This window comes from Amborella trichopoda, chromosome 2 (assembly GCF_054954075.1).
Source record: "Amborella trichopoda isolate Santa Cruz 75 chromosome 2, AtrichopodaSantaCruz75HAP2 v2.0, whole genome shotgun sequence".
Taxonomy (NCBI): Eukaryota; Viridiplantae; Streptophyta; class Magnoliopsida; order Amborellales; family Amborellaceae; genus Amborella; species Amborella trichopoda.
Window position 1 is genome coordinate 57188200 of NC_142337.1, and position 14223 is coordinate 57202422.

At 36.1% G+C, this 14223-nt stretch overlaps 1 protein-coding gene across 1 annotated transcript; it reads right to left on the reverse strand.

Moving 5' to 3' along the window:
• Positions 1–1287: 1287 nt before the first annotated feature.
• On the reverse strand, positions 1288–13149 carry LOC18431327 (PRP38 family protein). The gene is made up of 6 exons (XM_088858791.1): positions 12751–13149; positions 9098–9219; positions 8887–8977; positions 3888–4017; positions 3711–3784; positions 1288–2036 (listed from the first exon to the last, which is right to left on the reverse strand). The coding sequence occupies exons 1-6, from the start codon at positions 13038–13040 to the stop codon at positions 1622–1624; spliced, it is 1122 nt and encodes a 373-aa protein (XP_088714917.1). The 5' UTR covers positions 13041–13149; the 3' UTR covers positions 1288–1621.
• Between the last annotated feature and the right edge of the window lie 1074 nt (positions 13150–14223).

Genomic DNA, 14223 nt, shown 5'->3' on the forward strand with positions numbered 1-14223 from the left:
TTTAAAACTTAAAAAATAGTGTAAATTGAGCAGATCTATATAAACATGAAAATCTTGAAAATTGACAGCACAAAAATGCATTACAAGATGCACTATTTTCAGACTTTAATCTATTTTTTCTCATGTCCACATGAGATGATCAATTTGAGGATTTTTGAGCATCAAAACAATATTTTCTAATGAAATTTTTCAGATGCACCTTAATTTGATTTTTCGAGCCTCTCACTTATATAATTTTTTCTTTTAAATCAGTCCATGCCATCTCTTTTACCCCAAAAATAAGATTATGCACAACGCAGGGATGTTGCGGCAGTTTCCACTTGAATAAAATGATGAAAGAAATTCTAAGATAAAATTGGTTTTGGTACAAAAGGCCCAAATCGATTGCGGATGTTTGGATGTGAAGTTTGGCAATTGAGAGTGGTTATTGGCTAGTGTAAGAAGTTTGTTTCAAACTTGGCGACAGTCTTAAGCGGTCAAATTTCATATCTTACGACTTTAGTAGCGAAAATTTGTTCTCATGGTATACTTTCTCCTGCATATATAAGTAGGGTGGCAACACTCGGGTACAGGTTGGATCTGACTGGACCTGGACTTAGACCCAAATAGTGCTCCGGTCTAGATCTTGGATCAGAACATGATCTGTCGGGTCCAAAAATTAGACCCATACCCAAAACCGAGGTTGGGTCCATTGCCCTATAAATAAGCCCTCACAGTCCTAGTGGTGGGTTGCATACTCACGATCCCAAGCTGAGTTGGCAAGCCAGCTCCACGGACCTGACCAAATTTAAAATTTTAAAAAACAGAAATTCTTTCCCCCCCTATTCCATACTAATAAGCTTAGAAATCTCATAGAAAATAGAAATCCCACAGATGACACACATATATGATATTAACTAAGTTTCATCATTTACATAATTTAGTTGGATTACTATTTCCTTTGTCCAATCGTAACCCTACTTAAAATAAGGTTTTTATCAGTCTCCAATAGGAAGATCTATTGTAATCCAATGAACCATAAAATGCTGTAGTCATGTACACAGTATCACCAATGAAACAGAGGGCTGAGGAGAGATGGAACACAACTTGATCGTACCTCAAATTTTGGGATGTAAACTTTTTGTTCTTGGTTTTTGAAACGGGGTACATACCTCTTAAACCTAATAACCAACCTCCAAGAAAAAAGTTAAATAGGACACACTCTGCACCTCAAAAAAATGAACTTCCTAAGGACGAATAAAAATCACCAGAGGCCAAGACTGAGTTCAAAAACTTAAAAATCCAAACTTTCTTGAAAAATAATTACCTGCAACGTTTTAGATGGATTTAAAAGTTTCATATCAAAAAATTTCTCATAAGTTACTCTTCCGCCTGAGGGGAGCTGTTGTACAGTAATGCTCCTGCAGGCGCATACCTTTCACGCTCAGGACCATTTGGAACTTAGAACCAAAAAGCGCGCATCAGTGCCTCAAAATCTTAAAAGACCAGAAGGCCAGCATCAAATCATACCAATGGCACATTAGTGAGAGTGGAGACCCCAGCAAAAAACATGTTACAAAGTGAGTATACTAGAACGATATCCTCAAACTTCTATTGGTTTTTCCTTTCTTTTTGGGCTTCATCACATTTTTAGAGGTTTCAGACCCAGTGAAGCTCGAAGGCGGTTAGCTTCAGCAATCTCTGGGTCTGGATGGTCTGTACCATCATCCTTCTTCTTCTCCTTTTCCTTCTTTTTGCGCTCTTTCTCTTGTGGGGGACTAGGGCTTCGGTGCCTCTTCCGATGGTCCCCAGCTCCATCCCGGTCCCTCTCTTTGTGATCTCTACTCCTACTTCGGCTTCGCCGTCTCTCCCTCTCTCTCTCCCTTTCACGGTCCCGCCTGTGGTGGTGATCCCTACCATCACGACCATACTCCTCATCCCTCAAGCGATCACGATGATGCCGGTCTCTCTCTCTATCTTTATCTCTTCCTCTACCACGGTCACGATCGTAGTCCCGATCACGATCATAATCCCGATCACGGTCATAATCCCGGTCCCTAAAACACAAATAGGTGCTTTGTGATTGTTCAGACATTTCTAACAAGAAGAAAAAGCCAAATTACCAACGAAAAATAAGGATTGTATACTATCAAACCATTTACTTTCAGTAAAATGAGGTTACAATTTTATCTCAGCCATTGGATGTGAAATCCTACATATTTAAGTGTTACAACATTCGACAAAATTTAATTGGGGCTTTGTGCCCAATCAATAACACATCTGTATCCACTTGATTTCACACTTAACGGTCAATAATAATTGTCACCTCCTTGTACCAAAAAAAAGTGGTCTAATTATACACTTTTCCTAAAAAATATTCATGTCACTTGTATAACTAACATGACAACATTTTAACACCCAATGAATAAATTGCATTACCAACTTAAAAATAATAATAATTGAAGTCAGTGTCACTAGATTTGCTTCACTTCAGCCGAAGAGGCTGAAGCTTGGGGCTCCAAACCAACGCGAAGCAAATCCCTCCTGACAATTTAAAAAATATCAATAAAATATCATCCTTATGTTCATAATATCAGATAAATGTGAAAATATCAGCAAAATATATCCTCTTTTTTTTTTTGGAAAGAGAGCAAAATATATCATCATTATTTTAGAAAAGACAAAAAATTCTTGTAAATGCACCAGGTTAGATATATTGTTTTGAAACTTCTTTTGTTTTATATATCTTCCCTAAATCAGATGAAGGGCCGAAGTGCTCATCTTGCCACTCCAAAATGTAAGTGGTAATAAAGTGAATCAAACAACATTTGTTGAAGGACCTTTAGATTACTACTGCATTAAATTTATGTATACCGTTCATTGAAGTACCAGTAGTATACTAGTAGCTCAGAGTATCGAACTAAACTAAATAAACGATGGTTATGTGAGGAATAAAGCACACAGTGACACACCATCATAAAAACATAAAGAAATTTAATATAAAATAAAGTCGAATAAAAGGAGATGACATCCAAGAAGCCAAAGTTGTATGACCCATCATACTTCTCACTGTACACTACCAGTACAGAGAAACCTGGCAGGGTCGTTCCATAATTTTCTTTAGGAAGCAGTCCTTTCCACCAAGGCCTGAAATGCCTTGATAGTAACAGAAGTTAGGCATGTTGAAAATTCGCCAAGCATAAACGCTTCCATGAAGTCAGTTATCAAACTGGCTAGAAACTTCTTATCGAAATTGATCAGGTGAAGGAAGGCAATAGAATCATATTTTGCAGATCAAGAACAAAGGATAAGAAAAGACCACATAAAACAACAATCTGGCTGAAACCTGAAATTTAAGAACATCAAATATTCAAATAAAAAAAAGGAAAAGGATATCATGTCCAACAGAATGTGGAGAACTGATGAACGGTGGGAAGCACACGTGTGTGTGTGTGTGTGTGTGAGACAGAGAGAGCTCCACCAGGACACAACATGATATGGTCAGTCCCACTCTCATTTTTTGAGGAAAGTCCCACTCTCTCCCCTTACCATCCATAATGTCAATGGACAGTGATGAACTAATGGCCTATGCTTTTCAACTAGTCCACTGGTTTTAGCATAAGTTCCATTTAACAATATATAAAACCGAGCACAAATAAAGTGTTAAAGCTGTAAAAAAAGAAGAATAACACGAATTATCCATATATATTGAGTCATATGAAGAAGTATACCTGTATTGCCTATGACTATCACGCCTCCTGTCCCTATCTCTTTCCCTTCCAGGACTCCTTCCACGATAGGAATCCTACATAGACGAGAAAAAACATGTTATGTACACTGCAAATTACAAGTTTTGAGAAAGATAGGGAAATTTAAAGCTAGTCATGCAAGAGAATCAGCTCCAAAACCTTTTCATGCGCCCCATTTTCAAGTGCAGCCGTAGCTTGGTCCTCTTCTTCTTTTTCTTCTTCCTCTTCAAAGTCATCTTCTAATGCACTTCTTCTAGGTTCTAACTGCCCTGCTGATTCAAGAGTCCATCTGCAGGTGAGGGACCGAGTCTAGAGATTCAGTTCCAGAAATAAGCCACTCATCCTCAATGAAATAAAGGGGGCCAAAAACAATTGTGTGAACTAAAAATAACAATCTAGTATAATGTCACAGAATCATATGGAGAAGGAACTTTATGAACCATTTAAGAAAGTGCATTGTGATCATCTAAAAATATAACATTTACAACAGGGATTTTATTTAACAAAAAGACCCAGTAAACATGGCAATGAGTCGATTTTTTTCTGTCATGCTTAAAGATCTCAGTGACAGCTTTACTGATGGCCTACATGGATGGTAAAAATCATCCATCGCAAAGGGAGGACTTAGAAGATGGATTAGATTGGTAGGGTCCATGCCTAGGTTCCTAGTTAATCAACCACTTTTAGAGTCTCAACATGAAGAGAGCCCGAACTCTTACTAATGTTAGTGAATGCATATTTCTTGGATGTTGCGGGAGATATGTGCTGGTAAACTACCCGATCCAAATATTAATAATCATAGCAGTACCATAGATACAGAATTGGACGGAAATATTATCCAAAAACACATTGACAAGGTCATTTTCTCTCTGGTTGCTAAATAATCCTGCAGCCACTTGGAGGCCTACATCAGATCCCCTTGCTAAGCCCACTCTATGGGAACTTAGCCCATCCCAATATGTTTTCAAAGCATGTGAACAACATAACCTGGTTTCAGGAGTTCATGGGCAGTTGGTGGATTTATTTGCAGTCTAAGGATGAACTTGCTCATGTATATATATATATATATATATATATATATATATATATATATATATGTGTGTGTGTGTGTGTGTGTGTGTGAAATTTCACCATTTGAGTGATAAATCAAGTTAAGAAATGTGAGAATGTTAGTACTTGCCCACTTGGTTCTTGGGGCTCCACCGGTAGGTTTTTTCTGAGTAAGTTTGTTGGATATTGCTGAGAGAGAGAGAGAGAGTAGAGGCAACAACTAAGAAGGAAGTAAAAATTTGAAAATTGGTAATGTTAAATTGCAATAAAATTGAGGAGCTGCCTTTGAGGTAAGATTCAAGCATTAGGTGACTAGAATATAGCACTTTCCGACAAATATTAAATTGGTGATGAAACTGTGTTCAATCGATGAATATGGATGGGTTCAATGGTTCAATATAGCAAGACCTTGAGGATGCAACAGTAGGGGCGCCAAATAAACTGTGCACCAATTTTATTTTTTTTGAGATAGTATTTGATCTGCACGAGGAGAGTAGCAGACATTCATGTGAGACACCAAATTCGGTAAACCAAGAACTGCGTTGGTTAACCTAAATATTTTAAACTCTCCAATATTTTCCGACCATAAGATTTTACTATCGGTTGGCTGCAAGAATTTTCTTCCCACTTTCATTTGTCCCAAGAGCTTTTAGAGGAAAACTAAATATTTAAAAATCAGATGATATTATGTTGGGTGCAGTTTATATAAGGGGTTGACCGAAAAGAATCAAAGTGAGGGGCAGCTTCAAACCCTGCAAAAAGTAACATTCCTAGTGTCGAAAGCCCCAAAGACAGTCTGAAAATCTATTTCAACTCCTAATTATGAAATGGGTGCAGTTGGCATACGGATGCATCCGTAGCTGTAGAGGTAAGGTGCACCTTCAAATTTTATCATGGTATATAATTTTGATGTAAAATGTTCTTAGGATTATCTCAAAATCTATTTTTATATCTAATTGTTAAATTTTAAATTTCAAAAATGGTTAAAATCAAGTAGATCTATAAACATATGATAATCTTGAAAATGGACGGCGTAGATAATATGTTGTAAAATGCACTATTTCTGAGACTTAAAATCTTTTTATTTTTCATGGTCATACATCTCGATGTCGAGACAATCAATCAAAGGGCTTTTCAACATTAAAACTACCTTTTCCGATGGATTTTTGAGGTGCATCCGTAGTTCTACATTACAAGGTTGCATCCTTATATAAATTTTTTCCTTATGAAATTTAAAGCTCCAAAAATGATGTACATCAAGCAGATTTATAAATGCTTTAAAATCTTGAAATTGGACAATCCAAATACTGTGTTACAAGATGAATTATTTTTAGGACTTAGAATCCTTTTTCTTCATATCCATACATGTAACAATCCTAAACTTTTTTTAAATATATATATATATATATATATATATATATATATATATATATATATATATATATATATATATATATATATATATATATAATATTAATAGTATTAACAGAAATAAATACAAATAAATAAATAAATATATAAAATAATAAGTATATATTAGTAATGATAATAATCATAATCATAATAATATTAATATACTGTTAGGATATTGTTGCTTTTATTTTAACAACAAATAAACGATATTATTGTTAATATACTTGAAGGTTCAATTTTATTTGGGTGGACCTTAGGTCCACCATCTTAAAGCTTTATGTTAACATTCCTTGTACAACACCTTGCATCTGAGGTGTTTCCTTTTATTGGTCTGATTCTCTTTCTCTCTCTCTACGTTTTTAGGTAAAGAGGCTTCTCTTTCTCTCTCATCAATAGCTCATCCATCCCTCGCTCATCAACGCATTTTTCACACTTCTCTTCTCTCACGAAGAGGCCTCTGTTACTCTCTCTTGTATTTACACAACTTCCTCATCTTTTTCTCTCTATAAGACCTTCATCTCAAAACCTTCCCTATCTCTACTCTCTGTACTGGACCTTCTGCATCTATAACCTCACTCTCTAACCATGGCCTATGAACCGTACACATGAGACTACGATGACACATATGATAAGCCCACATCCAAAATTGATGTTTTCCCAATTTCGGAGTTAAAGTGACATCATCTTCCTGAAAAATAGTCTGTTTTAATAAATAGTGATATTTCCGTCCAAGATCTTTATTTTATAAGCTTTGTGTGTAAGCGACCTCATGGTCTCGAAAAATAATCCATTCTTTTTAAAAATAAAATGAAATAATTATTTCTACTTATTATCATGAATTTTAGGCGTGATAAATTTTATGCGCACGCGACCTCATTATTTTGAAAATAATCTTTTTAATAAAAATTGTGATATTTTATCTATGTTAGAAATTTTAAATGCTGTAAATTCTTAGAAAAATAAATTTATTTATTTTTCTTGTCTATTGTTAGAAAATTTTAGATATTGTAAAATTATTAAAAATAAATGTGTGCTGTTAGTAAAATTGTGAAAATTCTTTCTACTGTTTCTGAATATTTAGATATTGTAAAATTCATGTGCAAATGACTGCCTTATTATTTAAAAACTGATATTTTTGCATTTGATTATAGCATTGCCTGTGAAATGTTCATTTGTCAATTGATATCCCATAAATTGTGATAATTCCGTATTCTTGAATTTCTATAAGAGTTTTTCTATACATATTAAATTGACAATTATGCTAGAATGTCTTTACAAACTGCTACCTTTCTAAATTTGAGCCCAAAATATTCGATTGGTTATTTTTTAAATGTTATTGAAAGTGAATGTTATTAATGGTTTCAATGAGATTCATATTAATGATTTTAGTGATACGTTGAGTACATGATATTGCTGCTTTCGAATGTTTAAAGAGATTTAGAAATACTTTAAGTATGCAAGTGGACTCATCCGGTTCGCCGGTGAGGTATAAGTGGACCTATCCGAGACGCCGGTAGGGATTAAGTGGACTCATCCGCTACGCCGGTGAGGTATAAGTGGACCTACAGGGATTAAGTGGACCTATCAGGGACGCCGATAGGGATTAAGTGGACCTATCAGGATGCTGATGGGGTATATAGGTGACCTACTTGGGACGCCAGTAGGGTATTTTGTGAAATCTTTTTAATTATGCATTGATGCTAAAATGTGATATGTATTTCAATTATTCGGATTATACTTAATTATGCATTTTGGAAAGTGAAATTGTTAATGCATTCCTGTTAATATATCTCCTTTTTGAAAATATTGATATCTTTCAATCATGACTATTTTTAAGATTATGATGATCATTTACTGAGTAGCCAAACTCATCAAATTATGGTAAACATTTTTTTCAGGATAAATGCGGATTCATTTTGAGTGCTAGTCAGGATCAACTTGGAAGATATTGTTGTTGTGCTAGCTTACGCTTTCTTTTGTTACCTTGTAAGAATTCGCCACTGTAAATTTGTCCTATCAAGAAATATATATATGTTTTGACTGTCACATCTCAGGAATATCAGTATTGTAAATTCTTGGGGTGTGACAATACATCTCGATGACGAAATGATCAATTGGACGGTTTTCCAATATCAAAACAACAATTACAAATGGGACTTTGAGGTGTGCCTTACTTTTATAGTTGATGGCTTATGTAAACTTTTTCCTATTATCTCCCCCAAGAAATTCCAGTTACAAGATTTCTCACAAATGATAATCTTTATTGGGAATGAGATTTGTGAAATTCTTTTATCAGAATGATATTATAAGATTATTTCTTAAACAGTGAGTTTCAGCCTAGAATATGCACAGATCATTAATCTCCCTTCTAGTAAACTTTTATATAAACACAATTAAGAAGACCTAACAAGCTCTATGGAAAATTTATATAAAACTCAATATTTTCATTGCCTCTGCAGCATGCAAGAAGCGACACTTAGCATGCAATCCAAATGTCCAAACTATAAAATTATTTTTCTAAATAAAAGAAAAAAAAAGAATCTAATGGTCAGCTACTTGCTACATGTGTATTAAATTTTAAGTGGCTACTTGGAAAGAAAGCGTCACATGGATAGTATGGTGTTGATGGTCTAATTAGAATAGATGCCCCTAACTTACAAATTGATATGGAATATAAAAAATTCCTAGCAATTACCTCTTAGGAACACGTGGTAGTGCAATGTCACAAGAGTGCTCTTTCGTCAAGAGTTCATCTATGAATTCATCCACACGAATCAGCACAAAACCTGAGAAAGGGAAAACCATGTTTGACTTTATCTAGATAGCATGATCAAATGTCAATCACTAAACTACAAAAGCGGAATATTTGAAGGAAAGGATTCTCAAAGCTTGACCAGCGTACTTACTTCCGTCTGCTGATTTACGCCTCAATTTCCGATAATCATTGTACAGAGGCTCGAGATATTGATATACATCAGTTGGCTTTCCAACAAGACGCAAATAGAAAGCTCCAAGTATGCGAACATATCTGTAGGCCAAAAATTTGACATCATTAGTTCTTACTAATCTGAACAATTAAACCAAAACCCTAAAACCTAATAAAAAGTAGTCTAACCAAAAAATCTAAGGATAAAGATAAACTAAACTAAATTGAGAACATATATGTAGACACCCCATTTCTTAACAAGGAAAATTACATTATTTTTCTAAACCCTAGTACCACATTATTCGAAGAAATCCCTGAACCACAGAACACCATAGTCCACGATCCCCATCCTGTGATCCAGTATACTGACAGACTCATCGATTTTGGAAATAATCATGAAAAATAGTAAAACATCGCATTTTATCCTGAAACTTGGAAGATAATCATTCAAAATCGCGTAAACAACCAGAAAATTGGAAATTTTGGATTTTGGTCAAAATGGTGTAAGCACCCACGAAGGGTGTCGCCCAGTCAAGATTGACCCAAATCCCTTATTTTGTGCTTCCAACCTAATGTTGGTCAAAATTCACTGAATCTAAACATTTTGGGCTGGGCGACATTTTGTGTCACCCAAGCCCGGGTCTGGTCTGGGTGGTCGCCCAGCCATCTAACCCCCAAAAACGTCTTTTGGGCTAGCAGATCCACCCATTTTTTGTAGTAATCCATTTTACGCATTTTTTAGTCTATAAAATGCATTTTTGACGACCCTTTTAGGATTAAGTGAAAAAAACGTGAGCAAACCCTAATTGGTGAGCATAAACCCTAGAGCATAGAAAAATCCTAGTGACACCCTAAACCATCAACCCATGACAACCATCCTCAACCTCTAGGTCAGATCATAACTCCAGTTCAACCAAGACAAGGCTTGGTCTTTTCTGAAGAGAGAAAGGAGGATGCACAGCGTAAACTCAACCGCGGTCCTGATACAGGCGAGGCCTCGAAGCATTGAGTATCCCGAGCCAATTGGCTCGGCCAGGTAAGTTCCTTTTCACCATTTCCTTGCATTTTCATTTACTTTAGTTATTTGGTTAGATTTAGAGTAGTTTTATAGCTTTATTTCACTATTTTGTGCATAGGACTGATGCCAGCTCTGCTGATGATCTAAGGACGGATTTATTGACTTTTGAATAGATCAACCCCTAGATCATAATTCGATTGACGCCACCTCTCTATTAATCTTTAATAACGAGTTTGTAGTGTCGGATCGAGGGATCTTCATTCGAAGATCTCTCCGATTTGTGTTGTAAACAATATGACATATACAATTCACTAAAACATGAAATTTACAAACAGGTCATCACCTAATATGGGAATAAGTGCCAAAGAGAACACGTGCACATAAAGCCAATCCAAACTAAGACACTAGGAAAACAAGTAAACATCATTTGAACATAGAAAAAAAGAATTTTGTTAGCATGACCAAACTAGTGCATTTCAATCACGTCAAATAGAGTAAATAACATCTAGAAACAACAATAAAACCACTTAATATAAAACCAGTTGCTTGTAAAGCTGGAAAGACAGCACTAAGGAAAACTCAAAAAATACTAAGTTACATACATAAGAAAAAATTAAGACATGCTAAGGAAAATATAATGACCAAGTTTAGAGTACTTAGCTGCAATGGATTAATATCAAAAGAACATTGTGGCACCGAAAATTAAAATCTGGCATGCTATAGGTATCATTACAAATAACAAAAAAACAAGCAAGCCAGAACGTTCTTGCATTGGAGGTGTCTCTGAGGACAAGCTAAGTAAATTGGTAATGACCTCCGCAGGCCAACTAAAAATATAGGATACGACCACTGAATTGCAGGATGTCCAGAACAAATATTAATTCTGCAAACATGGTGTTTCTGAGAAAGTAGGAACTTGAAGGTTATAACTTTGGACCTTGGAAGTGGCCTAGCTACTTAATTACAACCTGGAGAGCCACTTGCTTCAAGTGTTTGTGTGAAACGAACACAATAGAACACAAGCTTAAATTATTGAGAAACCTTCAAACACATTCTTCCCCTATTCATTAGTTACGTACAACCCGGAGAGCCACTTGCTTCAAGTCTGCATGTCTGTGTGAAACAAATGCACCACAAGACAAGCTTAAATCATTGAGAAACCATCAAACTCATTTTTCCCCTATTAATATCAATCTTTTGAGCCTGCTAAGAGCTTCGTTGTTGGGTTGGAGCTTAAGTTCCTTCAAATGTGGACTAGTGCTGCTTTTTTTTTCTTCTTATTTTTCTGGTAATTAGTGCTACTAATGCTTCTCTATGCCCAATACCAAAATAGTGAAACAAAGCAAGGACTTAGAGATGGGACTTATGAGGGTCCCGATCCCAAGTTGGTAATTCGACTCCATCAAGTCCATCAGAGATCCAGCCAAGTTAAAATTTTAACACAAAGATTTAGGGAACCCGTAATAAAAATTGGGAACCATAAAGATTCCGCCAGTTCCCATGGTTTTGGTTCCAGACTCAGCAGTCTGCCAAGTCCAAGAAACTGAGGGAAGTCCAAGTTCGGCTCGCCAAGTTTCCAAACACTGTACTGAACTGATTCACTCAATAAAGATAATTGCTGCATAAAGAACTGGAAGATTGTAATTGATATTCAAAGAAAAGCAAGGAAAAGTAAAGTTGAACTACGTTGTCATTAACTCATTACAAATACCAAGGATCAGACCAATATTTTTTGCCATAACAAATAATAAAACAATGCCACTATGGACAATCAAACTAGTAAGAAACCAAGGGAAGTAAATGAGAAAGGCATCGAACGCCCAAAACTTCAGAAGAACCGAGAGATGGTCAGCTCTTTTTGCCCATCATTGAGATCACAATTCTGAAAATTTGTTCTGAAATCTCCAATTTTCTACAGAACTCCTACCAGTAGACTCTATAAGGAACCAAAGCCACTCTCAAGGGTACGAATCACTATTCTAAAACTAAAAGGGATGCAGAAGTTGAAAAATAAGGTGAAGGGTTTCCACAGTTTCCTTAGATGCTTAAAGCTATCGGTCTAACAAACTTCCCACCAAGTTAAGACTCCTTGCTTTTCAAACCCATCTCAAGTTTCATTAAATTTTTTGAGTTTTATAGAATTCTATTAACCACAAAGTATCTGAAAATTTGATACTACTGCCTCCCTCTCTCGGTTTTACAGACAATAGACACAGAAAGAGAGAGAGAGAGAGAGAGAGAGAGAGAGAGAGAGAGAGAGAGAGATAGAGAGAGAGAAGCAGCACATACCAATCCTAAATCAATCCTACAAGAGGTAAGAATCTACTCAAAGCCAATATAACCCATCCAAAAAGAATCTAGAGAAGTCTGTGGGAAAAGCAGTCCAATAACTCGAAATCCCTTTAACAACACAAACCTATCAAACCCTATAGAATTTAATTTGGTCATCAAAACAAAAATTTACAAGCGCTATTTACACATAGTATCCAACACCAACAAAAATCAAGTAGCAAAAATACCAAACAACAATAAATAACAACCAAAGCGCAATATCCCCATTCAAAATTGTTACGAATAACATTCAGAACTGACAGAGAGAGAGAGAGAGAGATTACTTGTAATCTTCGTTTTTTATGAACTCAACAACAATCTCCTTCTCAGGTTGGATCTGTAACATCTTCATGACAAGGCACATGAAAGGGGTGGCCTTCCTGTTACCGCCAAAGGTTCCACCAAAGTGGTCGAGCTCCATGCCCTTGTCCACCAATGTCTCAGCAGTGAGACCAAAGCATTGCTCTTTCCAGTACGTGTTCTGGTAAATCTTAGACCTCAATATCTTCTCCACCAAGTTCTGAGGGTTTGTTCCATGGACGCTCCTCGCTGCAGGGTCCGTTCTATTAGCCATTCTCGCTCTCTATTGATCACATTGCCTTCTTAAACCCCTCTCCCCCTCTCTCTCTCGAAACCCCTCTCTCTCTCTCTCTAAATCTCCCTCTTTCTCTCTTCTTCACAACTCGCAAGAACCCTAGGATAAAGTACCCGTGGAAACTGAGATGCAGTGGAAGGAAAAAGTGGGCTTTGTCGTGCTCCAGCACGATCACGAGCATGCTGTGAGGACTTATCCGAATTTGGGGGGTGTTATATGTCATACTATTTGTTTAGTTGAGCATAAGGCACGCCTAGGATGATATTTTTGTAGAATTTTGTTTTCTTAATCACTTTACATCTTTTAGATGTAAAGCACCTAGAATCTGATAGCCCGATAATGGATAGTGTTTATCGAATTTTAAGACATTATTTTTTTGATAAATGATTTTTTTACATTTTTCTTTTTACTTTTTGGCCTTTTTGACGTTGGTGGCTAGGGTGAAGATGTTACATAACTAAAATTTGAGGTCCTCAAGGTACTGATGTAGTGATATGTAGTAATAAAAGAGGAAAAAATATGCATATTGTAGGTCACTGTATGGGAATGGTGGTTTCCGCTAAAAGAAGAGAGAGGCAGGATGCTACCGTAGATTGAGAGGCTGGCTTCTTGCAAATAAGCGTTTCCATAGAGATTTGAGTTGTTTTATCTTTTTGAGAGAATATATCGATTACTCTAACTTCTTGGACAATGGTTTGGTTGTGGTATAGTGATGGTTCTCTTTCTGAACAATGGTTTGGCTGTGGAATATAGAATATAGTAATTTGGCGGTGTATGATTGGTGGGCGACAAAATGGATTTCTACTTATGTCTCATATGCTCTTACCTATTTTGTTTTTAGAAAAAAAATACAAAAAAACCCAAAACTACATTTTTTATGCAACTTACCCCCAACCTAACTTTTTCTCTCACTTTTTTCTCCAAAATATACTTGATATGCAAACCCCAACCAAATAAAAAAAAAAAAAAAAGCCTAAACTACCCTCCCTTACTTTTACTTTAGCCACGCCCCTCTCTCCTCTATCCCACTAAAATAGGGGGCTCCAGCACATGTAAATGCGATCCGATAGTGGCGCTCTGCACTGTGTAAAGTTCGGTTCAACAGTAAGGCTCTGTAAATTGCGGTTTGGCAATAGCGCTCTAGCACTGTGTCAAGTACGGT